Source organism: Equus asinus, chromosome 3 (genome assembly GCF_041296235.1).
Source record: "Equus asinus isolate D_3611 breed Donkey chromosome 3, EquAss-T2T_v2, whole genome shotgun sequence".
Lineage (NCBI taxonomy): Eukaryota > Metazoa > Chordata > Mammalia > Perissodactyla > Equidae > Equus > Equus asinus.
The window spans coordinates 39584387-39604368 of record NC_091792.1 but is presented as its reverse complement, the minus strand read 5'-3'; the positions used below and the strand labels follow the sequence as shown (position 1 = coordinate 39604368).

Genomic DNA, 19982 nt, shown 5'->3' with positions numbered 1-19982 from the left:
ATTCATATACTTTGCTGCAGAAATATTAATGTGTACTGTACTGGAAGTGTTCTGTAATAAACTGTATATGCCGCATATTACCTTTCTAAACTCCAGAATGTTCTAAAGTCAGGAACACAACTTTCTCCAAAATTGTGGAACTATCTCCACAGATCTTTGAGTTTTATGGCTGTCACCCACGTATAAAAAATGGAATACATTTTGAAATGTCAAAGTAGTCTAAGCCTTAAGTCTCTGAGTATATGCATATTTAAATGCTTTAAAACATATATTATATAAATGAATACCTAAATTTTATTAACCTAGTTATAGGCAGCTCCATATATATACATGATAGTTCGGAGGTTATATGTTATTTTTCTTCAGTGATTAAATGCAGGTCATGCTTGGCAGACTTAGGCTTTAAATGGGGGATGAGAACCCTAACTCCTGTTTTACTTCTCCCAGTATTTCCACGGAAAATTAGCACCACTAAATTAATTTTAATTCTGCTAATATGTATTAGGCACACTCCCTGGGTGTGTTGCTCGTGTAACAAAATGAAGGCAGAGACCTTCCCTTAAGAAGGCCACATTGTATACAATGTGTCATCACATTCCTTTATTCAATTTTACACTTTTCATTTCCAAATCAGTTGATGATAATTTGTGTTAGAGTTTCTCCATATGTGTGTATGGATACCCATATATACCTGCATACATAGACAGACATACTCTTAACCTGATTTGATAGGATTATGTTGGTAACTTTATTGAAATGTGTAATCTACTGGTTTTCAAATAGTTAGGGTAGTACCTGGTACAGAATATTATTTTGAGATTCTGAAAGATTAAATATGATTCCGTCTTATTCCATTTTTCATGTTCTGGCAAGAAAACTTTAGTCTTTAATATCCTACCAGGCTCATCATAGTGATTTCTTTCGGATTGTTCCTGGATCAGAATTAGACTTCTTGGCCCTATTCCTTACTTGTGGAAAGTTGCACAAATTAATGTGTGCCTTACATATAAACCAGTTAAATAATGGTAGATATAATTTTGGTAGATATATTTGTGGTAGACATAAATAATGATAAATATAATTTAAGATTTTTTCAGTGTGATGTAAGTTTTACTACAGAAGTAACAGCAGAAAGAAATTTGTGGTAAAGCCAAGAAGATTCTTAATGTTAGGAACTGCAATTTAGTTATTCCCTGTTACAAGTACCTATTGATGCAGCACGCCTCTTTATTTGCATATATAGTCCTAACATGTGAAAGATAAAATAGAGTAGATGTTTTTAAAAAGTAAATCTGATATTAGATTAATAAGTGTTGCTCTTGTGACTTTGGTAGTGTCTGTGTATGTAAGTGTTTATGTATATATTTATAAACTTTATTGACGGTTATTTAGGTCTGGAGAAGAAACAATCAACAGTATTTCTCAAACATTAATACATTAGTATTGACTCAAAAGCACATGGGTAGTTAGCCATTTGTTTATAGTTATTTTATGGTATTTTCACCTAACAATGGGGAAATCTGTTTTGAGAGAAAAAAATATATGATAATGTTGGATGAAATGCTCTTAAATTTCTTCTTCTTGCTAGTATTGAAAATGAAAATTGAAACTTCTGGCTTATTCCTATATTAAATTGCATTTTTATGTGTGTGAGATTTTGTGTAGTTCACTTGGGGAAAATTTGGGCTTAAACAGCTTTTCAATAAGCCACAGAAATCTCTGTTATCACTTTAAATTTTAAACTATCGTTGTTACTACTAGTTTGGACATGTAGGGGCAGTATAGTACTGTTTTTGTAAATCTTGTCTAAATTTGTGGATTTTTCAAATCTGTAAGTGTTGTTAAAAGTTTGAGAAAATGCAATTGTTGTGTCTTAACTTTTTAAAGGATGATTAGTACTATTTCACTAAGTTGGCACTATTCTTTCAATTCAGGTTGTTATATATATTATACAAAAGATTTTTTATTATGGAAGCTTGTGGCCTTGTTTTATATTTGAAGTCAAGGAATATGTTAAGCTAGATAGCAGGAAAAATGCATTTTTATAGTTAGACAATAAAAATGAAGACAAGTGGATTCATGAAAATATGCAAAATACTGAAATCAGTGCAATTTTGCTCTTATTCATTCTGTCCCACCCTTTCAAAATGAATGTTTAATTATGACAGAATTTTTTAAATAAAGTCTTAATTTTTCAACCTGGCAAAGTGAACAAAACTTAGATTACCAAATAATCTTATTTGAACATTCTTTAATTGGTAAATATTTTTTCTCAGTAGGAAAATGATTAGAGAGGCTGGCCCAGTGATGTAGTGGTTAAGTTCACACACTCTGCTTCGTGACCTAGGGCTTACTTTTTGGATCCTGGGCACGGACCTACACACTGCTCATCAAGCCATGCTGTGGCAGCATCCCACATACAAAAAATAGAAGAAGATTGGCACAGATGTTAGCAACAATCTTCCTCAAGCAAAAAGAAGAAGATTGGCAACAGATGTTAGCTCAGGGCCAATCTTCCTCACAAAAAAAAAAAAAAAAACCATAAAAAAATTAGGGTTATTACAAAATTTATAGTATCTTTTTTTTCCACTTAAAGTGATTTATGTTTAAGAGAAAGCAACTGAGTGCGGACCTACTCTTCCATCTATTCATTCAGTCTATTCAACAACTCCTGTGAGTGAAGGACTGCTTTAGGCATTTGGAGTACAACAATGAATGAAACAGACCCAAATGGAACCCTGGTGGAGTTTATATCAGAATAGCAGAGTGCTTAAAAGCATAGATGATACAGTCAATTAGACCTGGGCTTAAGTTCCTAGTTCCCACTAACTACACCTCATCTGTAAAATGGAGATAATAATAGTACCTACTTCACAGGGTTGTTGTAAGGGTGAAATGAAATAATCTTTAGAAAGCATGGTTATGTAATAAGAACTTAATAACTGTGATGAAGTCCAGATAAGACCTTTTTAGATGTGCTGGTAAAAATTATAATTAATTCTCCAGATATAATAGTGTTACTTCTTTTACTTGTGGTTAGTTTTTGAATATTTTTTCATTTTTAGTTTCTTCAAATTGTGAAAGAAAATGCACAGCACCAATTTTGAATAGGCATTTTTCTTAAACAGTTTCCTAAGTGACTGTTAATCTCTAAATGGAAAGATACTGAGCATAAAAAATTAATGTGATTTGGTTCTACTTACATTATGTAGATTCATTCAGTGTGACTATCATATATGTAAAAATTAACCCCATTTTGTCTTCCCAAATTAAGAAAGTAACATGTGCCATCTTAGTATTTTGTTTGGAGTTTCTCAGGTGTTCAGAATAAATGTTTTGGGTTCAAATACCGTTAAATTAAAAAAATTTAAATTATTGTCTGAGAATTAAAAACATAGACTGTTGATTCACATATTATGTTAGCTGCTAAAATGTCTAGCAAATAGTTTCAATTATGATTTTAAGTTCTGACACCATTTCTTTCCCTAAAGGTCCCAAAATAAGTTAATTAAGAGATGGAACATACTTGTTAACATCTTTGAAAACTAGCTTGTCAAAATGGCACCTGGTATATATCATTACTATGTAAGAATTAGGACTTAAAACATTTAAAGAATGGATTCACATGTCTTAACAAAACTACTTCGAAATTTAGATCTTTCCTTGGGACCCTATGCTGATCTTGGTTCTTTTAAATTTTTAATTATATGGAAACCCCATACTTAACACACACACACACACGCATTCACTGACAAGCACAAGCATTGCCCCCTAGCCCCCCAATACACACAAGTAAAATTCTTACCCCTGACCTCTGTTTAATAGCTTATCTGCTATGTTCATGCTGCACTTGCTTCATTGAGGGGAAGTCTTGTTCTGCCGTTTTCATATTAGCTTTGTTATCATGCAGTATTTTCAGCTGCTCGTACTCATTACCATACAGCTGGTATGTAGAGAAAAGAAGGAAGCAAGCAGAAGTTGTACTGTCTACAAGAATAAGAAGCTCTCTTGCAGATGGGGTGCTGGCAGATGGGGCATGTGTTTGAACAGGTTTTACTAATAACAGAGTGTATTAAAAATCATTCTGAGAAAGTCTAAGGTCAGTGCCATGAATTCAAAGCTTGAGAGGTTGTTCAGCTTTTTGTAGACATTTTTAGAATATTAATTAACTCTAATACAAAAAAGTAATAAATGGCCAACCACAACCTCTTCCAAAAAATTTTTATTAGTGTTTCTTTTTTATTTTAGCATATTTTGTTTGTCTTTCTCCTGTCATCTTGCACTTTATTTTATAGTCTTCAGTATATTTACTTAAAATTCCCAGAGTGCGTTTATATACAAAAGTGTATATGCTTTGAGCAATGTAATAACATTCTTCAGTTTTGATAAGTAATATTAGAATATTTATTAGAAGATGAAAACCAAAGAGGATTTGGAAATCCATATATAGTGTTGACTACATTGACGATTAAGATGAGGTGTGTTCTATCTGCAGTCAAAGTTAGAAGCGAATGGTGTGCTTATTGTTATATGCAAAATGTACTTATTGTTAAAATTATAATTTGCATATTTTTCATATTCACAAAACCAAAATGAATGAAGTAGTACTTAAAATAACTATCAAAATATTTTTTTAAATAGTATTTCAGTGGGATCTTAGTTTTTTTTACCCTTTTCATTAAGTGTAGTGTTTCTTGATACATCCTGTCTCAATGGGAGATGGTGATAAAAAGCAGCTAAAGCAAAATAAAGCTAGATAATTATATGTAAAATATGCAGTTAAATTTAATTTTAATGGAAATGGAACTCAGCCTATTATTCTGTTCATAGAGATTAAAATATATATTGCCAAAGGTTTTTTGTGGCTAATATTAGTTAAAATGCTTTTGGTAACTCTCAAAAACTTTCATGCTTCAGATTTCTTGTCAGTAAAATGGAGATACAAAAATGCTGTCTGTTAGGTTAATACCTATGAATAAATAAAATACTTTGAGATCTGTGGGAAATAGTGTACATTCAGTGTTAAAACTATATTCCCTTTAATAGTAAAAGTTTATATTCTGTTGGGCATTTTTAAAGGAATAGGAAATTCTAAACCAGGTAGGCTTTTAATAACAAAGATAATTGCATTTTTGTTGCATATCAAACTGTGTATTTCCTTTCAATTTAATTTATACTTGAATTATGTAAGTGATAAATAACCTGAAAATTTTATTACTTTTTCCTGAGGGAAAATATGTGAAATAAATAATACTATATGTAATATAATACTATATAAATAATAAATATATAAATGTATAATTGTTCATCTATATCACCTTTCCTCATTCTGAAAATGATGAGTTTTTCAAATTATGCTGAAAATTAGTATTTTTCAGTTATTATTTCGGTAGTGTCATTGTTGATTAGAGTGTATTTTACGTTGTTAGTTATCTCATCTGGATTTTATTTATGGATACCCTGGTATGTGCAGGAACTATGTGAGGAGCTGAGTTACAACAAGAATCAAAGTAGAAGCAGTCACTGCTTTCATGGAACTTGCAGTCTAATGGGAAAGATAGACGAATAATTAATGTGCCCACACTGTAACAAGGTGTTGAGTTCAAGCACTGTAATTAACACTTTAGAATGGGAAGGAGGTGGCTCTGTGAAGGAAATTGGAGATGACCTCTATACAGACCTATCCACCGTGTTTTTATCTTCAGTCCAGCTTTCCTCTGAACTCCAGAGTGTGATATCCTCACCTGGATGTTTCAAAGTCACCTCAAACCAAATATGACCCAAAATGGAACTTGCGATCCTCCTGACCCTAGAAAACAAAAACAAACACTGACTCTTATCCAGTATCCTCTATTATCTTCCATTCAGTTACATAAGTAAGAAACCTTGTTGTCATCTTTGATAACTCTCTCTCCTTTACTTCCCATGACCAATCTGTCACCAAATCCTATCAGTTTTATGTCCCAAGTATCTCTTACCTGTTCAGTTATATCCATCTCTATTGCACCTAGCTAGTCTAAGCCAACATTTTATCTTGCCTTATTTAGTGGAATAACTCCCTCACACAGTCTCTCCACATCCAGTCTCACTTACTTCCATTCTGTTTGCAACATTACATTCAGAAGGATTTTTCAGGAGGTATACCCCTTGACTAACATCTAGTGCTAGCTTTTCATTACTCTTATGGTAAAGAACAAAGTCTTTTATGAGGTCTTGCATAATCCGGCCCTTGCCTGCTTCTCTAGCCTCATCTGGTACCTGCCATAGTACCTTTATTCTGTGCCCTTCCTCCACCACAACACAGCTTAGTCATTCCCTCAGAGAAGAGAAGCCCTCTCTGAACCTCCAGACTAGGTCCAAACCTTAACGTTATGCACGTTTCTGTCACTCTGTAGCATTTACCGCAGTTTCAATATTGCTTTGTTTTAACTGTTTCATTATCTTTCTCCCGTACTATACTGTAAACTCCAGCCATAAAGTTGAGACCATACTTAATTTAGTTTTTGTATCATAGGCACACAAATAAATGTTGTTGAATGAATGAGAGTCTGTGGGAGATTAAAATAACCATGTAAATCTACATTTGTTGTAATTATGTATCCTAAGTAAAATAAAGATAATTAGAGAGAGTTGAAACAATGAAGTGTAGGGAAGAATCACAGAGATATGCATGTATCAACACTGATGTTTACTGCTAGGAAGTGATAACCACATATGGAGCAAATTGACATTTATTAAAGATGAATTGGCTCTTAGAAAAAGGTCACATGTGAAGAGATTAAGAAATGGGGTCAAAGTGATAACCGCATATTGAAGAGTATGTTTTGTATGTACTCAAATGAAAAAGTGCTCTGTGTGTGTGTACACATACATACATACACTACTTGGTTAATAAGTTAAGTATTTTTAGACTGTCTACTAAGCTGAAAAATTCAAAATCAAATAGAAGTTGTAATTCCCTGTTAAGTGTATTTTAGTTGGAATAACCAATAAAGAGCGTTTGAAGCAATTTGTTCAGTAAGTGTTATGATATGTAACTTTTGCTAGTTTTCTGTAGTGTTCAGATCATTTTGCTAAGGGTGAAAGATCTAGTAGGCCCTATGAAAGGACCTTCCAATGGAGACAGTTTGGTGTATTCTTTTTTCAGCTCTTTTTCATTATTTCATGTTTTAGAGAAGTAAAACATAGGACATGAAGGAATAAGGATAGGATATAAAAGTTTTTAGAGTATTTGGGAAAAGGGAGCAAAACTTGTGTATTGTTGTGAGTACCTTTCATCAGACTTTCTTCCATTATGCCTAGATGGCTGCCTAGCCTTACCATAATGTCAAAGATAATGGGAGCAATTCTTCACCAAGGAGGCATTGGCAGTAGTGTATTAACTCTTTGTCAAGCTGCTCTTACTAAATTCTCAAAAGTAAAGCGTATCAAAGTACGTAATTAGCTGCCTAGTTTGTCTCTTCTTTCTCTCTATCTGCTGTGACTCTGACATAGATTTCATCCATACATCACAAATTTGCCTACTGAAATAGCTCAGGAAATATCCTAGAGATTTCTTAACTACCAATACTTCTTGCTATATATGTGGAAAACACTATTCATTTTCTATAGATTGTAGACCAAGATCTGCCTGAGTTCAAATCCTACCTATCTTACTTAATAGTTGTATGACCTTGAGCAAGTTACTTAAACTCTCTGTGCCTGTTTCCTCATCTGTAAAATGGGATAAAAATAGTACCTGCTTCATAGTGTTGTTATGCGCTTTCAACGAGTTAATATAAGTCAAGCACCTAGAAGAGTGCATGGCTATAGTAAGTTCTCTTTCCTGTGTAATTCATTTTCTTAAGAGAACATCTTTTGAAAAAGAGTTGCTTATTCCATTTTGAATAGTTTATAGTATCTTTCGTAGTGGGGCTGAAGGAGCTCTCAAGTCAGATTAAAATCTAGTGTTTATTTTTCCTTTGTTCTGTTGGTTTAAAATATGGCCATGTGCGTTTCCTGAAAATATTTCTCTCTTCCTCTTTGTAGCTCTATGCATTGTCATATAAATTAAACAATTTCATTGATCAATTGATATTGATTTGTCCTTTTTTTATTGACTCATCTGTCTTTCCCCCCGAGTTGGGAGTTCTTCCAGGATAGAGACTACATCTTGCTCAGTTTCACATCTTTTTGCTTAGTTTCTTGCTTTCAGTAACCCTGGCTAAATATTTCTTAAATGGTAGATCTAGAACTATAAAAATAAAATGTTTGAATCACTGTTTAGTCGTCCCCCCCCGCCCCGCTTTTGTTTAGAAAATAGAAATCATTATATGACTCAGAGGATTCATTTAGATGAGACTGAGAATATTATAATGGAATTTGGGGTTAGAGGTTCATCATAAATTTTTCTCACAGTAATTTCCTTTTCCTATGCTACCTGTATATAAACAAATATAGTGAATTTCACAAAGTTAAAGTCTTTGAAATAAATGAATTGGTGGGGAATAAATTGCAACTTGATCTGACAAAATCTGTTTATTGCAATTGTTTGATAAAAGCTAGTTGAGTAAAAATATCTTCAAAAATACCGTTTAATTTTAATATTTGCTGTTTATATTGTGATCATGATGATTAACAGGTCTTTACTTAAAACATCTCTTGAAAAATATTCTAAGTTCTTAATATGCTATTTTGTCTCTTGATGGAATAACTTTAAAGGAAAGGCTTAAAATGAAGAAGGAAGTGTGTGTGTGTGTGTGTGTATGTCTTTATTCCAAGGACTAATGAAATATTTTCAGAATATTCTAAAGTTCAACATCTTTTTGCCAACTTTGACTTTATATCCTTTGGTAGATTTAAGCTGTTCCTCATAGGATTTTTTTTCATGTTGTAGAAGTTTGAACATGCATTGACTCAATAAAGACAGTTTCAATTTAGTTCTTAAAAGTATTCTCAAATCACCACATAGCAGTTCTCAACAAACCAGCTACGTGCACAGAGCAGTTCTTAATTGAGTTGTAATGCACATTTGTTTAGTAGACATCATGCCATCATTACATACCATGCTTTCACATAACTGGTGGGAAACTCATGATATCCATCCTACAGAAAGAACTTTTTAGAGTCATGCATCAAGTGTGACAAACTTTCACAGTTAGTTTTTAAACATTTGGAGACCTCAGATATCTATAGATAAATTTTTTTGACTGTGTGCTAAAATATTAAAGAAACTTTTAATAAAGAAAATAAACTTACAAATAATATATTTCTATTTGCAATAGTTTTGCTAATATATCATAGTGCTTCTAACCATCAATCTTAGAGTTCTGTGAATAAAAGAATACTATAGATCAGATACCTTTTCAAGTTAGTAGTTATTTTGAAAATGTTTCAGTGATAGGCAAAATTATGTCAGACCCTGCTCATGACCCATCTCTTTCCAGCAATATTTCTTTGTTCTTAGATTTTATTTACAAATCTTCACAGTCTTTTGGAATCTCCTGAAAAGGTAGGAGATCATGTAAGCATTGTGCTAGTCATATAATTCAGGATTCTTTCAAAGGAAAGAATGCAGTTTGTCAAATTATATATACCAGTAATTGCTTTAAAATGTAAATTGCTGTTTCTAAAATGAATATTTAGAATCCTCCTTTTTCAATGTAGTGGGGGCATGATTGCTAGGTTCTTCCCTACTCACTTGACAGCTACATCAAACACTTGAACACTTAAGGAGCAGGCAAGCTACTCGAAAATAAGTAAAGAATTGATTAAAGATCACTCTGATGTACACTTTCTAGAGTAAGAACCTGGTCTGAATTATGTTTCCTACTGGCCTAGCACCAGTATGTAATACGTACTTAATAAATGTTTTTGAATGAGTGACATAAGTTCAAGTCCACAGACTTTGATTTGTAACTAAAGTTTTAAAAGACTGGTTAAAGTTATCCCTTCTCATTTTGAATTCTTTTGGAAAATTTGTAAGATGCTTGAGAAAGATGCTATATTTTAAAGAGTGCAGTAGGGTTGAATCTGGACTTTATCTATCTGTTAGTCAAATATTTATAATTGGATATAATTATCAAAATCAGTAAGCCAACTAATAGAAGATCACAGAGTTGAGAATAACATGTATTTTACATTAAGCAGATCCTGGATAACTACGTGCTAGTGAGGGTGTACCTAAGGGTTGTACCTGAGGCTGTATTAAACTTTAGTTGAAGGCCTTTTCCAACCTTGAGATTCTGTGATTATGTTCTGGATTTCTTTGTTATCACAGAGGAGCAGTTCAAAAAAAGGTACCATGGGTAAAATACTTTCACCTCCAATAACTAAGGGTAACCATGTCTTTCACTATTGTAGACATTTGCTAAAATAAGGCTGGCAGATGCATTGACAGTCTATAGAGATCTGAGCCTAATATCTCTCTTTCTTGAAAAGAATAAATTATCAAATGGAAAGATAAAATCAGAACATAGAAAGTGGAAGAGCAAGGAAATAGAGGTAAGATATAATAGATACCCCTTCATTCTTATAGAATTGGGTTACTAGACATAAAGGGTTTAGATTACTGCTTGGCACATGGTACAGACTAATTAAGTATTACCTGCTGTTCTAGTTCTCTTCCTTTTCCAAGTTTAGGAATCTTTTGGGATAGGTGCTGAGTTTGAGAGTTAGTATGAGGTGACAAGTGATAAGAGAAATGGAAGAGTAACTGCTACATGAAAGAGTTGAAAAAGAGTTCAAATATAGTTATGCATTCTTTGTATCTCGAATTTCAGCAAGTGAGAATTTCTTTGTGAGTGGTCTTCAATTTAATATACATTTTTGAAAATATAAAAAATAATATAGACAAAGATATATACAGAAGTTGTGTTAAATTACTCCCGTTCTAAAACTCTTCTAATGACTTCACGTTGCACTTAGAATTAAATCCAAACTCCTGACCATTGCCTCCAAGATTCTCCATGATCTGGCACTTGGTTACGCCTCTGACTTCATCTTGTACCAGTCACTTCTCCCGACTCACAGGGCCCTTATTCTTGTGGATTGCAGGCTCTACTCTATCATATTGACTTAAAAATTGTTTCCTGCGTGATGCCATTCAAAAGTAGCCACACTTCTCTCCTTACTTCTTTCATAGCACCCTATTTTATTTCTCTCTTAGAACTTAGCATTATATGAAATTATCTTGTTCATTTATTAGTTTATTCTATCTCCTCCTTCTCCCTGAATATAAACTATATGAGAGTAGAGAGCTCATCTGCATTGTTTGCCACGTTATGCTTAGTGCCTAGAACAGTTGTGAGCACATAGGAGGTACTCAAAAGGTTATACAAGTAACACTTGTTTATTAACAGATAAGGAAAAAGAGGGGAAATTTCTTATTAAGCCACTTAGGTGACCACTGTGAACACTTTTATATATTTATGTAAGCTTTCTCTATGCATGCAAACATACATACACACAAACACCCTTAAATATGTACATATATATTTTCAAAAGACCATACTTTGTATAATGTGTTTGAATCTCACATCCCTTCTACTTTACAGTAGCTCTTCCCTTGGTTCTGTACATGAGCAGTTTCTGTGACTTCAAAATGCTCTGGAGTGAAGTCTGTTCCTTAGAAGGAGGCTTTGGATCTGGGGGCTGGACGGGAAGGGCAAGGAGAGAAAGGGCGAAAGTGGAGCAAGACGAAGTACTTAATTTTCCAAGCAAGCTATGCATTTTTGAATAGCAGAGGTCACTTTGGCCACATGTTGGTGAAAATCAATGAATCATGGACCCGCCTACTGCCCTGAGTTACACTTTTTATTGTCTTTTCATGAAGCTTTTTGAGGAGTATAAAATTTGAATGAATGTTTGTTTAAGAAATCTCTTCTTTCTTCACCATTTCCCCCTATATTCAATAGTACAACCCAGTTGTATGTATGATTTCTGAGTACCTATTGAAACAGAAGGACCCCTTATTAGTCAGTGTTTGTAACTAAAATAGAAAGTCCACAGTCTTCACACCCACACAGTAAAGTTCTCCTTGTACAGAAAGATATATATTAGCTCTAAAATGGAAGAATGAGTCATGGCAGGAAGTACTTTTGAAGAAACCATTACTGGTAAGTTAAAGAATATTTGAACTGTAGTATTAAATATTTGAATTAGGAGATACAGTGCTAAATAAGTTATCCCTTAATGAACCTTATAAGATCAGTGACTACCAGAGGTCTTATACATGTTGTTAATCCTTCAAATTAATGTTAAGTGGTATTTCCACATATATCTTAGGTCCACAAATGATAATTTCCTTCTTTTTCCTCAACATCTACCAAACTTCTTATAAACTTAGAAGCAAAACCGTATCTTTCATGAAATCTTCTCAGACAATTTAAATGATTTCTCCATTTTCTGACCTCCTAGACTACCCAATTTGGGGCTTGATATCTAGTCAAATATTCTTCTCTATTAATTTCTTGTCTTGCCAGTTGGATTTTAAGTTTCTTGGGGGAGGAGGTCATTGTAATGTTTTTATTTGTCATAAGTAGCATTTAGCAGATATTGGGATATAGTGATTATTTCTTAATTGATTGATTTATTTTAACCTAAATCTTTCTCTCACCTTTTTCCCAGTCACCACGTCTTTGCCTCATATTTCCCACATATAGCAGAAGCATAGTTATATGGACCTACATAATCATCCCATGAACTGAATAATCAAGATTTAGTTGTAGTTTGCATAATTAATTGCTGTTTGCAAAATATAGCGTTTTTCCTTCTTTAGAAATGCCTGACTTTTTAAGCTCAACTTGAGCTGTCACATATCTAATACAAATCATTGAAAATTAAAAAGTAGTGAACTTGGGGGACCAGAGTCTAAGGTTCTAATATAGCTGTATAACCTTGAACAAGACACTTAATTCTCTACTTCATCTTTTTTCACCTGTTAATAAGTTATTATTTTATAGGGTATTTATAGGATATCTGTTATGTGCTGGGCATCTACAATGACCTCACAACGACTCTGTGAGTTAGGTTGGTAAGGTGGATGGTATTAGCATTACGTTTTTACAAATAAGAGAAAACTGGAGCTCATAAAGTTCAAATAACCCCCAGCAAGGTTACACTGTAATAATGGCAAAGCGGTGTTAAAACTCAGATTTCTCTGATTCCGAAACTCATGTTCATTCTACAAACAAAGGTGATTTCGATGATTTCCAAGATCCCTTCTAGTTCTAAACTCTATGGCTTCCTGCTATTAATGTTTTCTTGTTGATTCAGTAGATAGAACTTTTTTACTTTTTAGCCTTCAGCTTTTTTCTCAAAACTTTTTGGCCATGACTAATAGCTAATTTAAGAAATTATTCCAGAATTTTAAATAGTCCTTGAAAGTTTGTTTTAATACTAAAATACAAGATTGATATACCACACCTATAAAAAATTTTTCTTGTCAGGTAAATATATTTGAACATCACAAACAATAGCAGTAAATATGGAATTGGGTAAAGAAAGTAGAAGAAAGAATAGGGGTCTAGGCCTTACATGGAGGAAAAATTGATTTTATTCCTTCTCCATGTTAATTAAGTTCTTTCCTGGTCATATTTGCTGTTTTATTTTTTTTGAAATCAATCTCATTTTTTTTTATAATTTCCCTTGATATTTTCCTTACTTTACTGAAGGGATTACTATAAAATATTTATAGTTAGATTTTGAGAGGAAACTTAGAGATATGAATTCAAATTGTTTACTGGTAGTTTATTTTGAACTTGAAGCATAAGATGTAAAGATTAATTGCTTTCTAGATAAATCAGTATAAACTGCAGAGTGACTTACTAACTTTGTCAGATTATCGCAGGACAAGCGTCTGTTTGTGAAAGAAGTGCTGTAAGGAGTGTTTCGATGCTGTGTTAAGTCTCCAACAGCTCTATAACCATGTAAATTTTAGAAGAGCAAGCAAACAAAACTCCCATCTTCATTGTTTTCTTCTATGGCTGTGATAGAACTCTTAACTTGCATTATTGTGTGAAACTCTGTATGTGTGTGTATTTATATATTGGTAGATACGTACGTTTACACATGTGTTTATCAGATCGCTAATTTGGCTCAATCTGAAGGGGTGAAGAAATCTGCTGCTTAGATTAACATTGCAATTTATTTGTGTCAAATCCTTGGGGGCTGCATTTTTGTAGAGAGAGTTATAAATACCCTAAACTTCAAAGAAAAGAAAAATTTATAAAACTACCAACCCTACAATTATAGTTATCTTAAAAATTTTTAAAGACCAGTCTGAGCTGTGGTATTTTGATTTGCATTTTGATTTATTGAGGTTAGGGTTTTGTATATTATCATAAGCACCCCCCCCCAACAAGTTTATTTTAAACAAAGTTAAGTTATATATTACAGTATTTAGTGTTTGGAATTTTTTTTTCCTAATACAAGAGTATTTCAATATTTGTTTACTTGGACGGTAATTTCAAACTAAATATGGCTCACCTTGTTTCATTTTACGTATTCTCAAAAAGTTTTTAAAACTAATTTCACTGTGAATTGTAAGAGTCAGATGTGTATATATATTACCCTGTTCTCTGTCTTAAATTGACCATAAGTTCAATGGAGAAAGAAAAAAGTTTTCTTAATTATATACTATCCAATATCTGACACATAGTAGGTGCTAAATTGATGTGTAATGAATGAATAAATGTGGGAAATAGCTAATTGGTCAATACTGCTACCTACTTGCATTAGAGAGCATGTAGATGCTAGGCATGCATACTGTTTTAAATGATAATAACTGTGACAGGACAGGTTTATTAACTTGCCAATTTCAGTTGTGAACTTTTTAATAAGAACTCACATCCCAGAAAGTTAATGACAGCGGGTTAGCGAGATTTCAGAAAGTTTGTTTCAGTCTCAACATGCTTGGCATTCCTTTCTTTGATGTTGAAATTTTGAAACGTCTCTAATCTGCATTCTGTGCTCAGGGCAAGACAGCTAACTGTGGTAGGTGATTTTCCTAGTGTAATATGAGAGTTAAGAATGTTGTCATGATAATAATAAAGAAAATCACCAACATGAGAATATAAACACGTTCTCCTACTATTATAAAATGGAAGTAAGTTTTTAAATGTTAGAGAGGTAATGAAAAGAACCAATAGTATTCATAGTCTCATCAACTAATTGTAATACACTAGATAGACTTTTTGGTACTAAGTATAACATATATTTATGCTTTAGAAAAATGAGGCAGTGTATGCTACTATTTGCTTGTATGAGTAGTTATTCAAAAATACGAATAATTTGTTACATATTGTTGTTTTACTATGTCTTAGAGTAAGGTGTGAACCTTCAAGGAGTAGATATGGAAGAAAGATGTATAAAAATAATGACAAGGAGGTATGGCAAATGCAATAATAGAAGAATATATTTAAAATGGAAATAATGAACTCTTGAGAGTCAAGGTGAGGAAAAGTCCTCTATTAATTACCCCTTCCTCTGTTGACACCATGTATAACAATACATACTTCTCCAAAGATACATGATTCAGTGAAGACTGTTTTACGGTTTATATTTTTCTCACTGTTTATATTTAGATTCATTTGTGTTTCTGCCCATAACTACAACTTGCCCCTCTAAAAACTTGGTCATCCCAACCAATTGCTCAAAAAGAGCCATTTCTCTTGTGCTAGCTCACAGACCAATCGTTCTCCTGCCGTTATTTCCCAGAGACTTAGATACCTGGGGCAGTATATCTTCATAGCTTGGTGCTGTTTTTTGGGTTTCTTTCAAGTTATTGCCCTCATCCGTTCTTCTCATACACCTGTCTCAATGGAGTTGTGATCAGATGAGCATTGGATCTGAGTTACCAGATAAGCTATATCCCAAGACCTCATTGTCAGTCACTCCCTTAGAGATTTTCAGTAAGGCTTATAGGTTGTCCATCAGCACAAGAAATAATTTTTTATAGAATGAGAAATTTATTGCCTAGCTGAAATTACAGGAAGATTTAGTTTGTTGTAGTGAAAATATATTTAATAATTGAGATATTCTAAAAATTTGGATGATAAACACAAGTGTTTTCTTAGCTATAGTGATTGACTAGCTAGCCTTTTCTGTGAACTTACTAGTTAACATTCTAGCCTAAAGCATAAAATATTTTTTTTGTAAACTTATTTAACATAGGTTATGGACTGATCTCAGTTTTAAAATGTTTCTGTCTACCATAGGATAAAATAGATAGATATTGATACACACACAAAGGCTTTTTCAGTATACTACTAAAAACTTAAATCTCTGAATAAAGTTTTAAACATCTGTGTTTTAGCCAAGACTCCCAGCAATAGGAATGTGAGAGTGATTTCATCTGGTTTGTTCATATATAGATTATGATGAAAGTAATATAATAGGTCACAATTTTCATTAGTAGTACTTCAGAGAATATTGAAAATCATCTATTTTATTCTGTTAATTTGAAGTCTAGTTAGAGACTTGGTTGACTAGCTTTGCTTGACAAATTCTTTTCTTCACAGTTTAAATTAACATTATCAACAAAATATTAGGGAGGATTGTTTAAATACTTGGGAACGTAAAGTCGTCATGATGATTTATAAACATAAACATTCTGACTTAAAGGATAAACAAACTAATAAAAATCATTACCAAGTGGGAGCCATGCTAGATGGGGGATATGAGGTGGTGGAAGGTGTTTTCAATGTATGCTTTTTGTATATCGTTTTGATTTTTGAACCATGTCAATACTTTGCCTATTCAAACAAACACGAGTATACATACCTACATATAAACACATTTGTGGGGATCAGGTTATCCTGAAACTTCATAGGCATGCATAGGAGCCATGTAACTACAAGAACATTCCTTTGAATATACAAAATTAAGATATTTGCTTCTTTAAAGATGCTAAGTTTTGAGATGATGTCCCTGGTTTATTAAAGTTTGTTTGTGTCCTCCATTGAATAGACTTTATTTGAAAAGATTAGTTCAGCTAAAGATAGGACATGATTTCAGTTGAAGTCAAGGTATATACTGTTATATGACTGGCAGGTAGTCCATTTGTCCTCTGACAAGCTAGTTACCACTGACAAATTTTAGATGAAATTTCAGATGTTCATTTTACAATTAATTTCTTCAGATAGCCCACAACAGAGTCCAGGAAGGGGATCCTTTTCTTTTTTTTAATCCTGAGTCCTCTGAAGCCTTCAACAAAAGGGTTTGTGGGTCCATTCCTAACAGTTGGATTCTTTTTGCTAAGAGAAAGAGATTTCTTTTTCAAATGAACTTTCCTTTCAAGTAAGCTAATTGTTTATTTAGAAAACTAACTTCTGCTGGGTACATGTACATATCATTTCTGAGGGTAAGAATTAATTTAAGAGCCAGGTAGGGAATTTTTAAAAAAGATAATAGACTTTATAATTTCCAGGAGAAGATCCAAGATGTACATCTTCATAAAATTTTAGATTATCTTCTTTCATTTATGTTTTAAAGTAAAAGACATTACACTGACTTAATGTCTTAGTTGTAAAGGTAAACATTTATTTTTAAAATTATGATACTACTTGATGCAGTATTTAAAACCATTTTCCTAACAAAAGTCATTTATTACCAGAGCAGAGAGTTTTAATATGTAGTAAATCTAAGTAATATTTCTTTTTTCCTGAAGAAACTTTCTTTTAAGTACTTAAATAACTATGGGCACACAGTTTACTTGTAATAAAGAATGTTAATGGGGAGGGTAGGAATTAATTAACTAGACCCTTAATAATGGGGCTTTCTAGTCCAAAGAATCTCATAATCGCCTCAGAAGCTAGTTGTGTAGCAAGTTGCAAGGTGAAATATGTAGATTTGTGTAGTAGTCATTCTAAGAAAAAGATTGCCTTCAGGCAAACTTTGGTACCTTTGTTATTATGTAAAATGCCTTTTTAATGATAAGGAATACACATTGTTAGTAGAATTTTGAAAGTAGAAATCCAGTGCCTCCTGTTTATTCAAGATTACATTAGCAATAAGGGTAAGACTCTCCAGTAAGCACAGCTTTTGCTCCCTTTGGAGAAATAGAACCTTTCAGCCAAACTTTATACACCTAGTGCTAGTTTGTTAATCTTAAAAAGATATTCTCATGAGTACTAAGGATTGATGAAGTATGTGGTAATTGTCTTAGAAACTATGTTTTAAACGAATGAAATGGAAAAGCATAGGGAATATTTTCAGTAAATTTTGATATGAGAAATGTACAGGTTGAAATATAGCTTATTACGTAATTTCTGCAAATGCCATATGCTCCAAAGTGGTTTACTTTATTTTAAATCCTCCTGAAGAATATTTAATTTATTCCTTTGGGATTGCCCATTTTGTACCATCCAAGCTACTTGAAAAATCTGATCAGTGTGTGCCAGGACTGCAATAGGATAACAGTTAGTGAAAATAGCCTGCTTTGCTTCTGTTGGGAGGACCGTATGAAAATATATTCCATTTTCAAAATGTTTCTGAAAGGACTTATTTGTGGAAATGATGCTTGCCATTTAAAACTCTTCGAAAATGCAGGTTTTACAAAATACAAAAATAATCTCCTGAAAGTTTGAGAGGGGAGTGGGGGCTGTTGTGTGGGGGCGGTCTCATTTGCTGCCCATATCCTCCCTCTGTTCAGTGCGTTGTGTGCTTACGGGTTCCCTGGAGCGGATCACCATATAATTGATGTGCAGTCTGCATTGCTGAATCCTGGACTGCACCATTCTGTGTTCAAGGGAAGATGTAATCTGATCCCTCTGCTGCTGAGGGAGGAATCTGTTCAGTCAAGGCTTTGACAGGGCATAGTCTCCTCCAATAATCTTCTCGGTTCTCTCTCATTATTCCCTCGAGTTCTCCTCAGTCAAGCTGCATGTATGTATGTGTGTCCCGAGAAGCGGTTTGATACTGAGCTGCGTTTGCCTTTACTGTGGAGTTTTGTTGCCGGTTCTGCTCCCTAATCTTCCTTTTCTGACGTGCCTGAGCATGTCCACATTAGAATCTGTGACATACCTACCTGAAAAAGGTTTATATTGTCAGAGACTGCCAAGCAGCCGGACACACGGGGGCACAGAATCACTGAAGGGGAAAAATACAGAAAATATGGGTTTCTACGGCACACTGAAAATGATTTTTTACAAAGTAAGTAATCTGTTTTCTTCCTGTGTTGTATGATTGTGTGTGTGTGCCTGCCTGAGAAGGAAAATCTGTATCATCAGAGATGGCTGCGGTATCCTCTAATTTTGGTGGGTGGCTGGATGTCTGGTATTCTGTTTTATATCGTGAATGTAAGCAAATAATGGAAAGACAACGTGAGCTGTAAAAAGCTTTAAATTTAAAATAAAATGTGTATTTTAATCTGAGGATTTTTCACTAAAAATATGTTCAGACTTTAAAAACGTGGCTCCATCAAATGCTGACCTGGAAATACTCTATCCTTAGTTGGCTTTTAGTGAAGCTTTTGCCTTTAATTTTTCTATACCTTGTACATATATATATCACTTTTTTCTTTAGTTGACTTTTTTAAAGTGTAGAATCTCTAGAATGTTTGGGATTTATATTTAAAGAGGTCATATTTACTTTCTGCGCCCCTTGAAAAATTGCAGAATTAATTTTTGCTTCTAAAGTCAGTATTTTCAGTAAACAACATAATATTTAAAAGACTTGTATAGTCATTCAGAAAGTACTTTATATCATAAAATATTTTAAAGATAAAAATTTTTTCTCAGTTGTTCCCCTGATAGGTATTTTGGGTGTTTTTATTCATTGAAGGATTTCTAAGATGGAAATAAAGTTTGCTTTTAGTGGCAAATGACATTTGCATCAATGTATTTACAAGATATCCAGGGAAGTTCTGAAAACCAGTATTATAAACTTAATTAGAATGAATATCAAAGTTTCTCATAATAATTTTGAAAATAAGAATCTGTGGAAGTTATTAAAAAAAAACCCAAGATTTTTAAGGTTATCTGTACTGACTGACCTTCCCGATG

At 33.2% G+C, this 19982-nt stretch overlaps 1 protein-coding gene across 7 annotated transcripts in view; it reads left to right on the top strand.

The window, feature by feature from the left end:
• The window catches only part of FBXW7 (F-box and WD repeat domain containing 7), a 219646-nt gene that overhangs the window by 169211 nt on the left and 30453 nt on the right, over positions 1-19982 (top strand). Inside the window, exon 1 of one of the 7 annotated variants that reach the window (XM_014868522.3) lies at positions 18667-19131. The exons of the other annotated variants lie outside the window; for them this stretch is intronic. Coding sequence (XP_014724008.1) covers positions 18871-19131 — 261 coding nt within the window. The 5' untranslated portion in view covers positions 18667-18870. Of the gene's footprint in view, positions 1-18666; positions 19132-19982 lie in introns of those variants that run through there. 7 annotated transcript variants of the gene reach the window in all.